The sequence below is a fragment of the Morus notabilis genome, unplaced genomic scaffold (assembly GCF_000414095.1).
Source record: "Morus notabilis unplaced genomic scaffold, ASM41409v2 Scaffold205, whole genome shotgun sequence".
Taxonomy (NCBI): Eukaryota; Viridiplantae; Streptophyta; class Magnoliopsida; order Rosales; family Moraceae; genus Morus; species Morus notabilis.
Genome location: NW_010363285.1, coordinates 122,009 through 141,686, shown reverse-complemented (window position 1 = coordinate 141,686; position 19,678 = coordinate 122,009). Strand labels below are relative to the sequence as shown.

Sequence of the window (19,678 nt, the reverse complement as noted above, 5' to 3'; positions counted from 1 at the left end):
CGCGTCCAGGGCGCGGCCAGCCCGCGTCCAGCGCGCGGCAAGCCCGCGTCCTGCGCGCGGCCAGCGCGCGATAATGCTAGATTGAATTTTAGAACGAAAAGCGCAATCTTGAGATGGTGAATACGATTTGGGCTATGAGTTAGGAATCGAGAATCGGTGCTTACGGCGAGCTGTTGAAGAAGGAATTGAGGGTCTGGTTCTATAGATTTGGCAGAATCTGATTCCGTGAGAGCCAATGAGACCGCGAACGACTTGTAGCCCAGTGGACTCTGGTTTCTGGGGAAGAATCTGAGAGATGTCGAACAGGGGACAAAGTTGGTTTTTCTGAAAGAGACGAGGGCAGTTGCGGAACTGAGATTCGAGATGGGTTGAAGGAGCGCAATACCCGCAAAAGCCATTTTCACCAAAATTCTGTATTTTTTTTTTTCTGTTTTGGTTTCGGTGTTTCCCACTGTTTTTTTTTTTTAACTATTATTAGTATTTTTTATTTTTTTTTTCAGTTTGATGGGATAAACAGAATCCAAAACTAGATTTTTAGAGTTCTCTAACGAGTTCAAATTCACATGTTCCCATATCCTGGGTGGCCCAGTCGGTCAAATATCCATGTATAGCACCAACGGTCCAATCACCAATCCTAGCTTAAACGGCGTCGTGTCCTCCCGAATCTTTTTTTTTAATCACTTTTTACATTTATTATTTATTATTTTTATTTAAATAATATCTCATGTTAATAGAGTGTATTTATCAAACAGTTAATACAAAAAATGATAAAAAGAATCACCCTAACATTTCTCCTCTCCACAAACTCTTTTGCTTTCTGATCATGTGGCTAGAAAACCATCAACGAATGATATGTTTAATCAGGTATTGGCTTTAGTACAAGGGCTAATATTAGGATACTAATTTGTTGCTCAGAAACAAATATGACTAATGTTGCTTTCTATCCCGGAATTCAATTGATACGATAAAATGCAAATACAACTCAAGAAGGCACAATATCATTACCTTATCATTAAAATGCCCAATTTGTGATTTCTATTTTCAGGGAAAAAAATAAAAAGTACAAGAAGAAGTAATTTTCTCATCCTACTTCATCTCGTCATCCTCCAACCTTGGCAACCTTTCTTTGCTCAACTTGCCCTGTCTGTGGGCATTGCATCTCTGTCCAACTAATTGGAACCATTGTTGCACCTGCAAAAGAAAACAAAAACACCACGAGTTAAGGCAGCGTTAGGAATTAATTATAGCGCCGCTAAAGACAAATATGTTAGGCATGCCTATGTTTAAAGAACTATGTACTTACCTGCCGCACTCTCTGCAGAGACAACACCCAATTCATTTTGTGCAGTTGATAGATAATATGCCCTTGCATCACCAAGAGATAACTTGTAAAGAATTAAGGAAAACTACTTTGTTAGCAACTGACAATGATTATAAACGTAGACAATTGCTGGAAACGAAATCATAACCACATAGGCACGGTGACTTCTTGCTGTGGAGTTGGCTCATAGTGAGAAACGCTTTCAAATCAATATATACAATTAGTGTAACACCAAATGAAATCTGAAGGATGGTCGCAGGCCCTTAAAAACTGCACCCGAGCTATTTCATTCCAATCACAATGGTCAGACTTATACTCGGTGGCATAATTTTCAATCCTAGTACATCGTAAATCCAGCAAGGACCAAACTTAAACCAGCATGACAGCATTTTGCAAACTGAAAAAAAAAGAGACTAAAACAACTAATGTCCCATGTTAATAAACTTGTAGTCATTTCGATTATCTAATTGCAGCTTTAGTCATGATTGCATGACTAAATCCGTTGCCATCTTAAAGAAAGGGCATGACATGGTCTTAGCTTTCTTTTGACTATCTTGCAAAATGCTGTTAATTAGTATAACAACTGCAACGGAATTTCATGCTCTCTTCCATACACTAGTGATAGAGGAACTTCATATAAAAGGATACAACAAGAGCTCTGACAATGTCACCAGCATGAAAAGATAAGTGCATATCCACTTTATCAATCTCTGTTGCTCTAACATCCTGTTGCCTGTCAAGAAAACAGTTGTTTTTACACATCGAAATATAAGCAAAAAAGCCTGTTAAAATGTAATATTAGGCTTAATCATTTTACACAATCAAAACTACATCACAATAGCTGAGCCAAAACAATTCACAATAAATTTCAGCTATTGTTTATCTTCATTGCAGAAACCACAAACCTAACATCATGAAACAGAGATAATATACACTCTAACCAAGGCCTTGTTTCGTTTGCCGTTCGAATTCTAGAATATGAACTGTGTGATTTAAACTACGATTCAAACCGGTGTTTGGATACGCAAATAAATTTGCAATTTGAATTGAGAATAAAATCCGAATTGTGTTTGGATAGAAAGTTAAAAACTGACATTAGAGTTTTGCAACAAATGTTATAAAAGTCATTGTAAAAGACAGATTTAAATAATGCAATATGAATGGGGATTTGTTCATCTCTTCATTATGAACATAAAGGAAAAAAAATCATCTCAATTGGAGTTGAAACGAAGAAGTTATGACATTTTTAAGTTTGAAGTCGAAGAGAGATAAAAAACAAAAAACAATTATGTTTGAACTATTCACAACAATTTAGATTGTTGAATTAAGGGGGACGGGGGCAGGTGAATTCTAAAATCAACAAGCCAAATTGTAGTTGGTTCTCTATATGGTCCCTCTTGTTTTATAACCAAACATCAATTGAACCTTGGGCACAATGTGAATTAAGGTGTTTGGTTCATATTAGTTGAACCAAACAGGGGGAAAATATCTTAAAATCAAAGTACCTAATTATGCCAGAAAATTTTTCCCTCACAGACTTGGTGCCAACGCACATGATGTCAGCAGAAGCCATTCTAGCCATCACCCTAGTAACCTATGAAATTCCAGAAAAAGAACATAATAAGATTAGAAACCGCAGTAGAATCTCCATAGTTCTATAACTTTATTCTTACAATAGTGCCCTCAGCAAAACCAAGTAATTAGCTATAAGTTTCAGCGCAAAGGTTATAAAATAGACACAAAGGAAGCACTTAGGGTCCGTTTAGTTTATGGGCATTTGAAATTTAAATTTTTTGTGAGAGAAAAATACTATAGCAGAACTAAAAATTGTGATTTGAACCGTATAGAACCCTTAAAACAAACGAACCTTTAGTGCCTTGCACAATAAGCTTATTACTAATAACACTCTTCAAGTAAAGCGCTCTTTGTAAAAATGACTTAATGAAAATGAACAGCCACTTTTTACAAAGATATGAAAATGAAAAAGATCATTTAGCCAATTTCACTTACTCGAGCAGTGACAATGGATCCAGGCTCCGGAACAGGACCATGGGCTTTGTGACCAGTTACTTCCACTGTAGGTCTCTGTAGGCAATAGAGATTTAGCACTTTATTATCACCGAAAGAATGTACACCACCATAATCTTCAACATAGACTTGGATTTCATTAAAGAAGCAATCAGAAAGAAACACCAGCAATTTCACACAAACACGATTCTCATACTCAATAGGTTTTAATGAAAATCTTCAAAGAAAATTAAGCAAAAGGTTTCTTTTTTTCACTAATGAAAGCAAAAAATGGGCTAAAACATCAGCTTATAATAAGTATACTGAATGTACAACTGAAAATTTCATTTCATAACCGGGGAAAAAAAAATCATAACTTTCGGTATCAATCGGTATCACCACAATGAAGAATGAAAAGGATTAGAAAATTTTTTTACAAAACTTTCTTTTGTTTTTTTCTCCAATCAAACGGCATAATAGGCATGAAACCCTAAAAGCCAAAAGAATTACAAACTAAAAATTAAATAGAGAGGAAGAGGTTAAGAAGAGGGAAGGTGAACCTGGTCAGGTGCGTCAGGAGGAGGGGATAGAATGCGGCGGAATCCAGTGAGAGAAGCGTAGACGGCGTGGTCCTGAGGAGACACGTACGCGCCGGCCCCAGCTTTCAAGTCGGAGGATTTCCCAAGCACCTCCCCTGGCGTCACCACCACATCTCCGTCTTCTTCCATTTTTTCAGTCTCTTGTTACTGTCTGTTTCAGCTTCTGTATCTGCCGAAGCTCAACCGAAAGCGAAACCAGCGAATGGCACTGTAGTGCTGACCCAGTGCTGAGCTTGCGGCGGGAAGAAGAAGAAGAGAAGAGAAGAGGAGCGGCTCTTGCTTCTTTTGTGTTTTGCTTGATAATAATGTATAAAAAGACATGTCGTTTTTGGAACGTGTTTTTCTTTTGTCGTTTAGTCGTACACTGTCGTTTTGAAGTCAGATTTCAAAAACTGCATGTCATACTCACAAACGACAAATATATATGAACTTCATATCGTTTCTCTATTTAAACGACGGTGCATTTACATGAAACAAATGGTTTTGTTCTTTTTTTTTTTTTTTTTTTTTTTTTTTTTTAAAAAGGTTTTTTTTTTTTTTTTTTTTTTTTTTTTTTTTTTTTTTTAAAAGAGTTCGTTTTACGTATTCAAATGACATGATTTATACTGTTGTTTCAATAACCAAACAACATGCCGTTCACAACTATGAAATCAAGGTCGTTTGTGTATAAAGGGACATCTCACATCTTATTAAGTTTGTTGTCGTTCAGCCATGAAAGTGACATCATGAGTCCGTGTCGTTTGAATCATAGAGATGTCGTTTAGTATAATGAGCGTTTGAATTACAAGTGTCGTTCCGCGGGATTTTTGAGATTTTTCATAACCCCGTTGGATTTTTTTTTTTTTCAATTAGATTAGATGTATATAGCTTTTTTTTTTATAAAAAAAAAAAATTATATATACCCCCTTAATTATTAAAAGCTCTAAATATATCTACAGCAAACCTCATTTCATTATTATATCAAAAGTGATCTGGAAAAAATTTCTTAAATGATCATTAAAATAATTATTTACAAAATTGTCCCTACTTAGGTATTTTCTTTTCACACAACTCTCTCAATTGTTATTTTACAAATATTTTTTCTCTAGTTGAAGTAATATTTATTTTTAAATGTGTCCTTTCTCAAACTTTTTTTTCCCTTACAACAATCTTAATTGCTATTTCTCATATTACCTTCTAGATAATTTTCTGTCTAAGTCGCCCATTAAAATTTTTATTAAACAAATATATTATACTTGCCTATACATTTATAATATTCAACCAAAAACACATTTTGATTGAAGTGTGCATTTCAATCAATTCAATTTTATTTTTTAACAAAACTTATCACTTCATCTATAAAATTGAATAAACTAAACATACATGTGTACAGTACATGATTCCAGCTAATTAGTGGTATTGTGAATTGATATTTTGAGTTAAAAACATTGTTCACATAACTCTCTAAAATAAAATTCGGCTTTGCTACGGTATGCAATATATATCACTATCACATTTCGTTCTTAGCGAAAGGTTTTTTTTTTTTTTTTTAATTAATGAAAAGGGTAGGACGTCAGGAGGATATCATGTTAATAGAGCAGATTGAAACAAGAAATTCATATAGCCGACTCTAATTAATTTGAGATTAAGACTTGTATTTGTTGTTGTTGTTGTTGTTGTTCTTTAATGAAAAGGGTGAGTAACTGAGACATCAAAAAAAAAAAAAAAAAAAAAAAGAATGAAAGAGGATTAAGTAAAAGAGACATGTCATTTTCGGTTAAAAAGTTTGCTGTAATTTAGAGGAAACAAAACATGTCGTAGATTTATGAAATATTGAAATTTTAGTTTTCGTTTAGAATGAAAACTTGTTTCTTTTAAAATTTTCCCTGTTATATAAGACATGTCGTTTTCTTGAAAAGGAAAAGGACTGTTTTTTATTCTGGAATTAAGCTGTCGTTTACAAGAATAAACCACGCGTGATCTTTCAATGTAACATTAATTTGATGGACGTGTCGTTTCAATCTTAAAGTTTTCCCTCTTGCATCTCTTGTATTTTTCATTTTTCTAACATAACTTATATTTCTCTTTTGTTTCTAACAATTCTAAATATAACATACATTTATTTATAAAACTTACTTTTAGCGTGATTACCCATCAACCTTTGTCAAATGAATTAATATAATCATATAATTTCAATTCGTTCCATTATAGACTCGGTATAAGCTTTTGTTGTTGTTGTCTTTTTCAACCAAAGTTATTCCCTTAGCTAAATATATTATTTTATTTGTTATAAAACAATAATGCCGTATGAACACCGTTATTTTGTCTGGTTCAAATTCGTGACATGATTTAAGAAAGCAATGTTAATATTCCATCCAAGAATAATTAAGATCACCACTTTTCCATATCATTGGCAAATACAAAATAAGATATAGCCCGTATAACTTTCATTTTGAGGGAAAAAAAAAATTGGTGATTGGAATACAAAGGAATCCACCAAAGTAGCTTTAGCTCCAAAATTCCACTGAAAAAGAAGAAGAGGAAAAAAAAAAAAAAAAAAAACAAAAGAACAAGCTTTAACAAACACTTGTACTTTCAAAAACATGAATAAAACAAGTAAGAGCCACCACTTTGTGGACATTTATAGTAAAAAGAAACATTTTGATATAAGAAATTCAGCGTGTTAATTATGTCGCGGTTAACTAGCATTTTGGATCGTCTATAGTGTTTAAACGACATCATTTGACCAGTGCAAACTTAGGAGTTGAGTCAGTGAGATGGAAAAACTCATTTAGCTTTTTGCTTCTAACTAACTACTTGCACATGTTATTAAATGTGGAGAATTATAATGGTGGCTATCAACTCTCACGTGCACAAAAAAAATTACAAACGACAACGAGAGAGAGAGAGAGAGAGATGCTTTTCTTTGTGTTCATAACATATAAAACCTCCCTTAGCTGACCACTGACCGGTCAAAAAGAACAAAAAAAACACGTGTCCGCAAGTGGATTGCTGATTCATTTTGTTCTTTTACATCATCTTTTGGAGCATTCGTTGACTGATCACCATGATATTGATCAAGACCATCAGAACCAAAAACGACACCAACTCTGAGATTTACATCCCCTCTCCATAGTTAGAATCCATGAAACATATAGTAACAACTACAAACTGAAAAATCACTATATATAATATGTAATTTCCTTAACATGCATATATATATATATATATATATATATAATCTATTACATGATGAACACTAATTAGTCTAAGATGAAGGAGAATCAAATTTGTAATATTTATCAACCGCAACTAAGATGTCCCATGTGCAACTAAGTCCCTTAGGAATGATTACAAGATCTCCTGCTCCAAATTCTACAAACTCATGATCTGATGACGATGATGATGAGCCTTTTGGATACACCTTAACCTTGCCTTTCAGCAAATAACATGTCTCCGAAGCGTCAAACTTTAGAATGAACTTCCCCGGCGGACATCCCCATCTATAATCAAAACCAAAATGAAAAAGCACAATTTTTCTATAAAATTAGAGAAATCATATATAGAAACAAGCTGATTAAATTTTACATATATATTGTATTAATACTCACTTGGGCCATGAGTTAATACCGAGTTCTGATAAGCGCGAACTAGAGGGATTGCTTTCAACTATGATCTTCAGATTAGGAGATGAATCAGCTGATTGTGATTTGGTAGCCATGAGAGAGAGAGAGAGAGAGAGAGAGAGAGAGAGAGAGAGAGAGACTAGTGAAAGGAAGAAAGTGAATAAGGATTAAGAGATCAGAAGAGGAAGAAGATATTGAAAGAGACGGGGCTGAGAGAAAGAGTTAAGGGGTAGTTGGCCTACTTCTGTGTAATATATAATGAAAAAGGCTTTAGTTGAGGACCGAAGAGAAGGAATCTTTCCATGAAAAGGCCAAAATAAATTTAAGCAATGGTCTAGAGGATGAACCTAATAAATTCATATGCAGTTCTCTGATCTCACTGTATAAAGAAGAGCTTTTATTGCATGTGCGGATATTAACATTTAAGTATGAGAATTATGTTAGATATCGGTATTGGGTAAGACACAGTTCTCAACTGTTAGATGAAAAATTAGATTAAAAAAGTATAACAATTTAAGGGAATTTTGACTAATATCTAATGAGTTTATATTTCTTTGAGGTCTTACTAAAAGTTTTGAACTAAAAAAAATGGAAATTGTGTTTGTAACTAATAAAACTCAAGAAAGGAAATCAAAAGGCTTATAATTACGAGTGTGAAAACCAACAAAACCGCTTATTTTAGGTGAAATGTAAACCAAACCAATTATAAATTAGTTTAGAGATTTTTAAACCAAACTAAACCAATTAAGAGATTTAATCCAATCCAAACTAACCCGATTGTAATTAGTTTGGTTTGGTTTCTCTAATTAGTTTGAATTAATATTTTATAACTTCTTCCTAAGTCTCAACCATAACTTGTATTAATATTTTGTGTGTTTTTTGTGTCTTTCTCTCTTTCTTTTAAAGACAAAATGAAGTCAAAGCAATTCAATTATAGATATATTTATAGATATGTTTATATAATATTAGTTGTGACTCATAATTGTATATGATATTTAGCTTTTTTAAATATACGAAAGAAAATGAATATAGACAAGTCTGAGACACTTATTACAGATGCTATATTCATGTTAACAAAGAGGATATATTTTAGAGAGAATCACGATTAGAGCCTAGAGGAGTAGAGAATGAGAGGAGATGAGAGAAGCGGAGAAAACTTGAGGGTAAATCATGGAGATAGTGTTAGTATCATATATATAAGTTATGGTAGAAACTTCTAGAGTTATAAAATAAACGAGTTTTCTAAATACAAATAAGTTATAGATACATAAAATATTTTTAAAATTATATAGATAGAAATTGATTTGGTTTGTTTTGGTTTTTCTAAAAGTAAACTCACAAATAAGATCAATTTAATTAGTTTTTAAACAATTTAAACCAAACCAAACTGAGATTATTAGTTGGTTTGGTATGGTTTTTTTTTTGTTTGATTTGGTTTAATTGGTTTGTTGGACACCCCTACTTATAATCATGTTACATTTATTTCATATGAGTTTTTGGGTATCTAATAAATTGCTAGCAATGAGCGATTATTTTCTTACCCTCATAATTTCTCGCCTTTAATTTTAGGATTGGGATGGATGTTTGTCAAGAATGACATCTGGTCAAAGAGTTGAATTTGTGGGACTTGGCAGTTGGCAGATTGTAAGTGGCTTTATTATTAATGTTTCGAGGATGTTTGACTACGATGATTAATATTAAAATGAAGTCATTTGAATGGTTTTTTTTTTTTTTTTTTTTTTTTTTCTGCCGCATGTATTTTGCACTAAGTGCACTGAATTGGATGTCCTAGTCAGAACACAAAGTTGGGTTAATTTGTATTACTGTGTAAGAAATTCATGTTCTCTTCTCATATCATTAATGGGTTCGGTTCATTGCCACGATCAAATGGATTGTCATTTTTAGCATCATTTATAAATTTTTTTTATATAAAAAACGCATATATATATATGTGTATATATATGTATAGGCTAATAGTTTCCTAGAATCAAAACGCTTGCGTTGCATTATGAACCCCTGAATTATATAAATATAAGCTATGAATTTCAGTGTATTTTTCTTTTAAATATATAAAAAAAGAGAGTTATAGTTTGATGCATACATAGCATTCTGTAGCGGCTAAACTTTTGTTGCTTTTATTGTGCTCGTGGAGGGTGATTTCTACGGTTGAATTAATTTATAACAAGAGCTAATGATTATTTTTAAGCTTTAACTTAAATGTCTAGTCAATTTGAGTCGACATAAAATAAGAATAAAAAATGTGAAATACAATAAAGTAAATAAAAAAGGGAGATGGAAGATTTTTACAATGGTTCACTTCCGATATTAAGGTTACATCTAATATAGAGTTTTGGGGTTTCACGATAACATAAAAAAAAAATACAATTATAATGAATGGAGAGCAAGAAAGAGAGTGAGGAGGGTGATATTGTGGCAGAAAATATAGAAGGGGAGACAATCTAAGGATCCTCCGACAATACCTTATTTACAAGGGGTTAATATGTATAATAAGAGATGAGGTACGAAATCTAACATCAACAGTACTTAATTAACGTTGCACATCATTTTGATACAATGTTGTGAGCATCTCGTAAAGCTGAATGAAATACATCACTTTGCTTATTTTCTCATGAATTTTCAAGTGAAAACTGATTGAGGCTCAAACGTGGTAGCCATTTCAATTATAGACAATAAATCGTTTTCACCTACAAATCTCAAGCTCATATTAATGCGAGATAAATGGGCGTCGTGAGGGACTTATCAAAAGCTAGGCTATAGAAAACTAAAATCATGTCATGAATCTAAATTAACATATAATTATTGACAAGAAAAGAGGCCAATACAGCAAGCACTTGCATGAGTATATATGGATATAATTAGGAATTTATAATATATATATATATTTCTCTATTAGGATTAGTGTCAATGCATTTGAGTTATATAGGATTTATCTAAGTTATTAATTTAGGTTATAATTATCTATTATGATTATTTAGGTTTTATTAGTTAAGTTTGACTGTTATTAAATTTACGTGTCATTAAATGGAGCATGTATTTGCATTAAGAACACCTTTGATGATTAATTAAATAGAAATAGTTCTCTCTAAATTCTTACACTTCTCTCAATTCTTCTCCTCCTCCTTTTCTTCTTCTATTTGTCTTTCTTTAATCAATTTGGTCCTACGTATTTGTATTTGATAATCGTCGAAAGACTTTAACTAAATAACTGCAAATTAAGGGTATCAAAAGAACAATCTTCTAGTACTAATTACGTATATTTAATAGCTACAATATTGATAACAAAGCATATTACACATTAATACCAATTCAAAATTGAAAACACTGCTATTTCCACGCCTGTTTTTGCAATGCGTTACTCTCATCAGACACTCTTGCTTTTCAATATCTTTCAACAAAACAGCTAGCAGAAACAAGAGTGGAAATAGCATATTGACAAATTCTAATTACATCTTTTAAAGAATTTGACAAAAGAGATTAAAATCGGGACGTAGTAAATTAATTATACATCTTTCAAAGACAGAGACAGTGAAGAAAATATATGATCATCGGCATTGCGGATTATTCCCAGGCCCACCATAATAGAAATATGTGCCCCATTCATTGCTATAGAAGCTCTTGATGTTGTAACAATTGGTGTTCTCAGCTAAGGTTGAGATGCCATGGACCGAGCTGAGGCTATTGTCCGAGTCCACAATCTCTAGGTTCCTGAAGTAGCTCGCTTTTCCGAACCCGTCTTCAGCGAAATGACCCGAACCCATCTGCGTGGCAGTGTGTTCACCGCTCGGCCGCGTGTTCACAACCTCACCGCCCCACTCCACCATGGTGGCATGGTCCGCTAAGTGGGTAAACAACTCGGCTGGCCAGTATCCTACTAGGGTATTGTCTCCAAATCCCATCCACCAGTTTCCAAGCTTTGGATCCTATTTGTATTAAAAAAAAAAAAAAGATATTTGATCTATAATAATCTATAATAACCTATAATATTGAAAGTAAAATTTAGGTAATATAAATTTTTATATATTTATTACCTTCCAGATGAGAATGGTTATATCATATTGATTGCCGGAATATGATGATACTGGAGAAATGGCAGCTCCAATAGCAATTCTACTATTAGTTTGCACAAATCCTGCGCACAGGAGATTGTAGCACCCCGTTGCTTGATAGGAATCCGTCTGTAATTGACAAAAGAAATAAATTCATGAAATATAATTAACACATTGTTTAATTAGTTGCAATAATGCTAAACACAAATTAAAACACAAAAATACAAATTAAGACCTCTTTTTTTTTAAACGTGAGTTTTTGCAAAGTGTTTTTTTCAAAAAATTCCTTTCAATGTCCACAACAGTACTATATAAACCGGTATTTTTATTTCCAACTAAAAGACATTATCCATGCAATTCGAGTAGTTCCAACATCTTCCCTTATTCCCATGTCTCGGTGTAATTTTGCATATAAATGCTCGAGCCTATATAAATACTATAAAACTGACTTTTAGAGTGTCTAGTTTTCTTGTTAATAAGTTCTAGGAGTCAAATCCTAGAGTGGCATTAATTTTGTTTCTAAAGCAACATGAAAAAGTGCATTCAATTCAAGCAACTTCAATTCCAAGATGTCATTAATTATAAGGACTTGCATCTATTTACATCTACATTGGTTTCAATATTCTGTATTAATCATTTGGACAAATTATTCATCTTTCTTTTAGAGCAAGAAAAGTTATATTGCTTTGAGGACAAATGGAAGAAATATGCATAATTTGAGAGATCATTAATACCATTACGATGAGTGTATAATATCCCTTTTCATTATTACTACTTACAAGGTTGTTAAAGCTAATCACTTTGTCTCAAATATATTGGATGCCCCTCTCGAATAATTTATTCTAATATATTATACAAGTGTATAATATAGTACTATATAGTATATAGGATTATACAGATACATATACACGCATTTTTCGCTATGAAAATTACTTCTCGGTCAAACAAAAGAAAATTAGTTTCCAATAAAAATTTAGGAGCATATTTATTAATATAAACCTTGATGGATTAACCACTAGATATGGTTGACTTTGACCTCTAGATAAAGAGAGAATCATGGAGGTTTGACCATAAGGAAGCCCTCCACATGATATTTCATGAATGATTCTTTCTTATTAAGTATTTTATAAATTCGGTGCATTACACTAAATAAAGATAAAATGAGATAATTTAGTTGACAATTAAAGGAAAGAGAGATCTTACCGTCCAGTAAGTGAACAATCTTGGCCTGCTGTCACCATAAAGCTCCGGACTGGCCTGACTAGTAGAATAATCAAAGCTTAAGAAGATTCTTAAAAATGAAAAGGAAATTTTTTTTCGACCGATAGTATCAGTTTCTGACCGTTAAATTTTAAAAAATAATATCAAATTATAAAAATATACATAACAAATGATACAAACGGCTAAAAAATAGAGAACTATTAATAATTTATTTTTTCTGGTTCAGAATCTCTTTTATAAAAAATATAATATTTTTTTTACCACAAATAACAAAAATGCAAAGTGTATTACGTGCACGTGCGTGCGTGTGCGCAAGTTTCCGTTTTCTTTTTCTTTCCTTCGAAGTCAGCAAAGTTCGAAGTTCTATTATCTATCTAAAAATAATTTTTAAAAAAAAGTTTGATATTTTTTCTCGAAAGGATTAAATGGATAAAAATAAAATAAAGATTGTTGGATTGTGTGCGGGGTAGGACAGGAAATGGAAGGAGTACCTGCCATCCGGCTTCGATGCTGTTGAGATCTGAGCCGTCAAATGAGCCAGAGAGAACCCAAATCTGGGAGAGACTGAACTCGTTGACCACTTGAATTGATGGGTCCCACACGTTTATTGTCGCCTTTGCCCCGTACACTTCTTGGGATGTTCCCGTGTAGGCGATCGCATGCTAGTAAACGTGCAAACAAATTAATTTTTTTCAAATATTGTCAAGCAGCTAGCTTAAAGAGCTTTAAATTGAAGCAATAAAAAAAAATAAAAAAAAAGGTAAACAAACGAACAATTAAATAATTAGAATAAAAGACAAACAAAATCAATGGCCCTTTCAAGAAATTGAATTAAACAGTGATGAAAAACGAATTAGATTATAACAATAATTAGTGATATTCTATTTTAATTGCTTATCGTTTTTTTTAGTGTCAGATTAAATATGGTCGATACCAAATCTTCTCTTAAATGGTCAATTAATGATGAGATCTCAAAAAGGGTTATTTCTTATGCTTTACAACACTATTCCAGTGAAACTTAAATGAACCTGATAATTAATTCAGAAAAAAAAAATAATTATACTTATAAGAACACGGCATTGTTGTTATTATTAGTAATTGCTTGAAGAAGAAGGTATTAGTTAATTAGATTCATTACATGTCCTCTTCATGCAGATTTGCATTTAAAACAGCGCTCTTTCTCTTTAATAATTAATGGGTCATATATATTTCAAATGAACAAGATAATGACTGAGAATCCCCTTAAAAATAGGAATATATTATATCAATTTGTTAACACTGATCATAATGTGATCCTTCATTTTATTTTTCATGTAAAAGCATATAATAAATATCTAGAAATACATGTACACAAGGCCTTCTGAAATCAATATTTAACTTCCCTTTAAACCCTTATATAATTAAGCCTTCTTAATGATGAATTGATGAGAAAGATCATTATATAATATCATCATAATCATGAACATGCATATGATAATGGACAGATCATTTCATGTCCACTCAAAAACTCATCTTTTATTATTATTATTATTATTATTATTATTATTATTATTATTATTATTGTTTAAGAAAAGAAAAGAAACAAGAGGAATTAGAATTAGAATAAGAATAGTACTAATTTACCTCATGGCCATTGCCGCTAACAACATCAGGAGCATCAGAATGCCTATGAAGAGAAAACTTGCGTTGCTTCTTGCCAAAGTCAAACAAAGACTTTGCTCTCAACACATCGTGGACCGTGCTGCGACGAATGGGCACGGTCCCTTTTGGACACCTCGTCCCGTTTTTGTGCCACATTTGCCATGCGTCTTTCATCACCTTCTGATCATCTTTGTTGATCATGTTCCTATTCAGCTGATCATCACTTGATGATGATTTCTCCTCGTTTTCCTTCAATGTTGCCTTATTCTTTGTCATTTTAGGCATCTCTGGTGGCTTTTTCTGTAATTGCAAACTTAAACATAATCAGAAGAACCCACCCCTAAGCACGAATAAAAACGAAAAGTACATTAATGTATGTATCTAGGTAGAGATAGGTATATCCTCTCTGACATGTTAGATATTATACGTTGTAAGTTTTAAACACCCTTCTGAACACGAAACTTGAAAAGTTGGGAAAATTTATTATTATTATTATTATTAAAAAAAAAAGTGTGCAAATTAAATTTAGGCAAACTTTTAGTACCTGGATCTTGTGATTCTTCAAAAGAGGGTGATCCAAAGCTGGTTGTCTTCTTTTGTGAACACAATCAATGATATCTCCATCTGGGCTCTGCCAACATCAAAGAAAAGCCACATGAAGAACTTAGAAACACCCAAAAAAAAAAAAAAAAAACCCAAGTCTTAAAAAGTTGCACATGATATAAATAATATACGCTTACTTGTATGGTTATCACAGCAGGCTTGTTAATCTTGTCCAAGTGCTTTTGAATCCTCACTAGTCTCAAGCTACTAACTTGTCTGTACTTGGTGTAATTTAGTCCCAAGACGACTGTAAAATTTTCAACAAAAATGGTGCTGAAAAGGAAGGCTATAACAAGAGGAAGAAGAGCGTCTGAGAACGCTCTCTTCCTTCCAAGAATACCCATATCTCATTCAGTGCCAAGAAAGCAAAAGATCCCTCCCCCCCCACCCCCAAAAAAGAAAAAATAATAATAAAATAATAAAATAAATAAATAAACACTAATATGGCTTACACCCCATTACTAGTTTAAAACAAAGAGCAGAAACAAAATCTGACTTTTTTTTCCCCTTGATAATATATATCACTAGCTAGCACCAAACACCAATACAAACAACAAAAAGAGAGGAATGGAAAAGGACTTCTAACAAGGCAAAGCCTTTGAACTTCTCTCTCTCTCTCTCTCTCCTTCCTTTCTCTCTCTATTTTAATGGCGGGGAAGGAAAGGTGGGTGGAGAGTAATTAAAAGATGAGCCCTGCACAGTTTATTTATTTACTCTTTTTTTTTTTTCTAGCTGATGGGCATAGATCAGATTCAGCATCAAAGATCATCATTGCCTTGCATTGGTTTCATATATACTGATTTATATGATCAGTTGATATGAAGCTGATATCTCCTTTTTTTTATTGATTCTGCGTTTCTTTTTGGAGTTGCACAACTTTGACAAGGCAAGGGATATTAAAGAAGAGTGAGAACAATGCCAAGGCCTGGCTTCAAAGCATTATAAAAACCAAGACCTACCCAACTGAAACAAACCCCCTCTTTTATTGCACTCCTCTTCAATGTTCATATCTGCCCACCATATATACACTTTCCCATGTATATTATATTATATACATATATATTTATATGTATTTATATATTGTTTCCTTCTTTTTTTTTTTTTTTTTTTTTTTTTTTTTTTTTTTTTTTTTTTGTTGCCCTCCCTCTATTTAGCTTCAAACCGCACACCCTTCTTCTTGCTTGCTAATTTTTTCTTTCTTTACTCCACAGTCTCTCCATTCCTTGCTTACCTTTTTTTGAAAGACTGTCTCAACAAAGTTACACTCAATTGCCATGCTTTCTACCTTGTGGTGCCGCCACGTGGCACTACCTCTTAATTTTTTTCCACCTAAATTAGTGTAGGTGGTGTACATCTGAATGTGAATGCGATACGTCACCGTCTAATAATAATTAAATAAGAAAATAGAAAGACAAAAGTCGGATAAGTTACTGATCATTACTAAAATCAGGAGATTACCTGATTCGAAAACAAATACGAATAAAGTCTAAATTATATTAGTATTAGGGGACGTTTATTTTCTGTATTTGTCTCTGATTCTGAATCATGATTTATGGTTCTCTATAGTGTTTTTCTCTCACAAAAAACACACGTAAAACGAAAATAATTCTGAATCTATGAACCAAACGGCTACTTAATCTTCGTTGATACAAGTTTTCACATTTACGTCAAGTATAAGTTGATTATAATATGGATTTATAAAAATGAAAGCTAATAATATTTTATTCTATCTTAATTTCTTACAATCATTTGGTATGTTACATAAAATCACAACAAGTTGGAAAGATTAAAGATCATTTTTTTTTAGCTTTTCTACTAAACGGATTAAAAGCCGCTATGATCCAAGTAAAGAATGCTATTACTCCGTATATGAAGTTTGGGAAAATGAGGTTTAATATTGTGTAAAGTTATTTCCTGTTGCATCCATTTAATTAATACCGGAAAACGAAGCAAGGAGAGAGACCCTATAAACATATAAATACACACACACACACACACACACACATTGTAAATGTTATGAAAATATATATTAGAATTCCTTACATGTATATGTACAATGGGAAAATTGATTCTAAAGGCTTATTTTATTGATATCCTCAAGTTGTTAATTAAAATACTAATGAGTTGGACACTCTGAGGATGATGAAAACCAAGAAAAGAAAAGAGTCATTTGTGGAAATTTCAACGTAATGGGGAGGCTCCTATGATGCTTAGTTGTTGTGATTAGAGAATTGTGGGCATTGGGTCGCAAGCAATCCCTTGATCTAAGCCGGAAATGCACTCTTCTCCATGTGGAATATGTACATATTACATTAAAAAAATGCTAGTAAATGCAACAACAACAAAAAAATAGTATAATGGTTCTAGAATACGGAGATAATAAATATGGGTTAAATTCAATGGGGCGTAAAAACCTTCTATTCTCGAATCTCGAATGCTTTTTTTTTTTTTTTTTGGCTCATTAATACAGAAAAACTTCGTTGTCAGCCTCTTAACTCCTATAACCCATAGTTGGGATCGACTCAAGATATTCGAATATTCAAAATTACTCAAATGTCCTTCATGACTATTTCGTGATATTTTCACTTCAATATCTCGCATGAATTCAAATAAACTCCTCGTATCCAAATTTTGTTTTCCTCACACATTTACATGTATGCATATATGTATATATAGATGTATATATAGAGAGAGACTATATATGTTTTGAAAATGTATGCAAGCATTTATTATGAAACAGTTACTATTCGAACCTTTCATAAGAAATGAGATTGATCTGTCATCTACGTGACAATACTCATTAAGGAATAGCAATACCTGAGCTAGATACTTGCAGGGTTCCAAATCCTAGGAATATTGATAACATTGTTTGAGGATTGGACCGACAGCGAAGCGAATTAGGTAGAACAAAGGTTGGTTAAAAGATAATACATACATATATAGAAGAAGGTATACTTAATCATTGCATGCATGGATATAGTTGTCTTAATTTAGATAAATAAATATTTTATTATGACGTTGACATTCCTAAATCCTTATTCGAATTCATTAATTGAAGAACTCAAGCTTCATCATATGTGTAACAAGTGGATTACGAATAGATTTCATTAATTTAAACACATCTAGCTAATTGATAATCTTGTGTTTTGCACACCATAATGGAACTTATCAATCTCATATACGCTACAGCCACATTAAATGGATTTTAAGTGCAATGTGGATATCTATTCAGTCCCCAAAAAAATAAAAATAAAAACAATTGCAATGTGAATATCTTGTAGGTTTTTTATAGTTATTATTCTGGTTTTTTGTCCAACCCTTACGATATTAAAAACTCTATATACCATAAATTCCAAGATCCTGACGATTGTATGACCACATAATGTTTGGTGTGTATTTCTTCTTTCTTTCTTTTCTTTTTTTTTCCATTTATTTTCTCTCAGAAACTGCTTTGACAGCGCGCCTTAATGTCGTATGGTTCTTTTTAATCGCGGCGATACTACAAGCTGCAGGGACCAACCTTCTGATAGGGGCATTTTAGCCATTGCACAGTGTGCTTGCTTTCAAGGCAAGAAGCTGGCATGAATGAAGACTTTGGCCGTAATATTTATTATTTGCGTCACCTAACTATGCAAGCGCCTGGCAAGATTACCAGATTGACCTTCAGTCTTCATGCTCAGTAGTCGTCTTTCTATTTCTCTTTCTAACGGAGACATGGCTTTGCTATCACTCGATCGATGCCTCTAAGGAATTTTAACGGCCAAGGGAAGAAAAAAAACCGTGAGTCCCACAGTTGGCCGAGACTTTTCAGCTAAGCAGAGACATCACCAACCACGTCAAATATGACATATTTTCTTCTTTATGTGGCATTTGAAAGTTCTCATCATATACTACACATATTACCCAAGTTTGTATGTCATATGCATGTCCGTGAAGAACTATAGATATAGCTATATGTATTAGTTTCACGTTGGAGGTGTTGCATAGTGGTGTGGCGGCTGGTGGATTGTTACTGTCAGGCGGGCGGCAAGAACCACCTGTACTAGTTCAAAATTTGAGCTTCGACAAAATAGGTACCTCATATTTTGCAACCACATTAAATAATGAAGCACAAAAAGTGGGAGGGAGAACAAGACTCCAAATGTGGGCAATTAATAACTACGTATCTTGCTTCACTATGAGTTTATGACCTAGTTAAGGACGAAAAGATATTGTGAAAGGAAAACATGCGAAGAAACAATTGAGTATAAATTATAGACTTTTAAAATCTACTTTTCTTTTGTATCCCTTCAAATTCAATGAAAAAATTAGGCTTAAAAAGTGGTACATTTGCATAGCGACTAGAGCGGTATTCCTCTAATTCTTGCATCAAGATCATACATCATTTCTACCGACTCATTGAAGATATTTCAGTGCTACTGTAACTAACAGAGAATCAAAGTGCAAATGCGCCACTTTCATTTTATTTTTATTTTTGGGGAATGAGCCCACAAGAGCAGGAGAAAATATTGCGACGTTTTTCTTTAAAATAGTTTTCTTTTTAGTCTCGACATGAACGCGGATCTTTAGTCCAAAAAGGCTGTTATATCACGTGAGCCTGTGCATGCACATACA

The 19,678-nt window shown here is 32.9% G+C and overlaps 3 protein-coding genes across 3 annotated transcripts in view; all 3 read right to left on the bottom strand.

Annotated features, from left to right (window-relative positions):
- Positions 1–4,192, bottom strand: part of LOC21407213 — a 14,089-nt gene extending 9,897 nt beyond the window's left edge. Inside the window, exons 1-7 of the mRNA XM_024169409.1 lie at positions 3,889–4,192; positions 3,332–3,406; positions 2,827–2,915; positions 1,970–2,054; positions 1,304–1,385; positions 1,102–1,191; positions 165–451 (exon numbers count right to left, since the gene is read on the bottom strand). Coding sequence (XP_024025177.1) covers positions 165–451; positions 1,102–1,191; positions 1,304–1,385; positions 1,970–2,054; positions 2,827–2,915; positions 3,332–3,406; positions 3,889–4,056 — 876 coding nt within the window. The 5' untranslated portion in view covers positions 4,057–4,192. The remainder of the gene's footprint in view (positions 1–164; positions 452–1,101; positions 1,192–1,303; positions 1,386–1,969; positions 2,055–2,826; positions 2,916–3,331; positions 3,407–3,888) is intronic.
- A 2,490-nt stretch (positions 4,193–6,682) lies between these two features.
- Positions 6,683–7,838, bottom strand: LOC21407211. The gene is made up of 2 exons (XM_010103889.2): positions 7,518–7,838; positions 6,683–7,409 (listed from the first exon to the last, which is right to left on the bottom strand). The coding sequence occupies exons 1-2, from the start codon at positions 7,625–7,627 to the stop codon at positions 7,175–7,177; spliced, it is 345 nt and encodes a 114-aa protein (XP_010102191.1). The 5' UTR covers positions 7,628–7,838; the 3' UTR covers positions 6,683–7,174.
- A 3,010-nt stretch (positions 7,839–10,848) lies between these two features.
- LOC21407210 lies at positions 10,849–15,441 on the bottom strand. Its single transcript, XM_010103888.2, has 7 exons — positions 15,202–15,441; positions 15,006–15,092; positions 14,444–14,761; positions 13,312–13,482; positions 12,803–12,856; positions 11,582–11,728; positions 10,849–11,473 (listed from the first exon to the last, which is right to left on the bottom strand). Exons 1-7 carry the CDS (start codon positions 15,406–15,408, stop codon positions 11,096–11,098), a joined length of 1,362 nt encoding a protein of 453 aa, XP_010102190.1. The 5' UTR covers positions 15,409–15,441; the 3' UTR covers positions 10,849–11,095.
- Between the last annotated feature and the right edge of the window lie 4,237 nt (positions 15,442–19,678).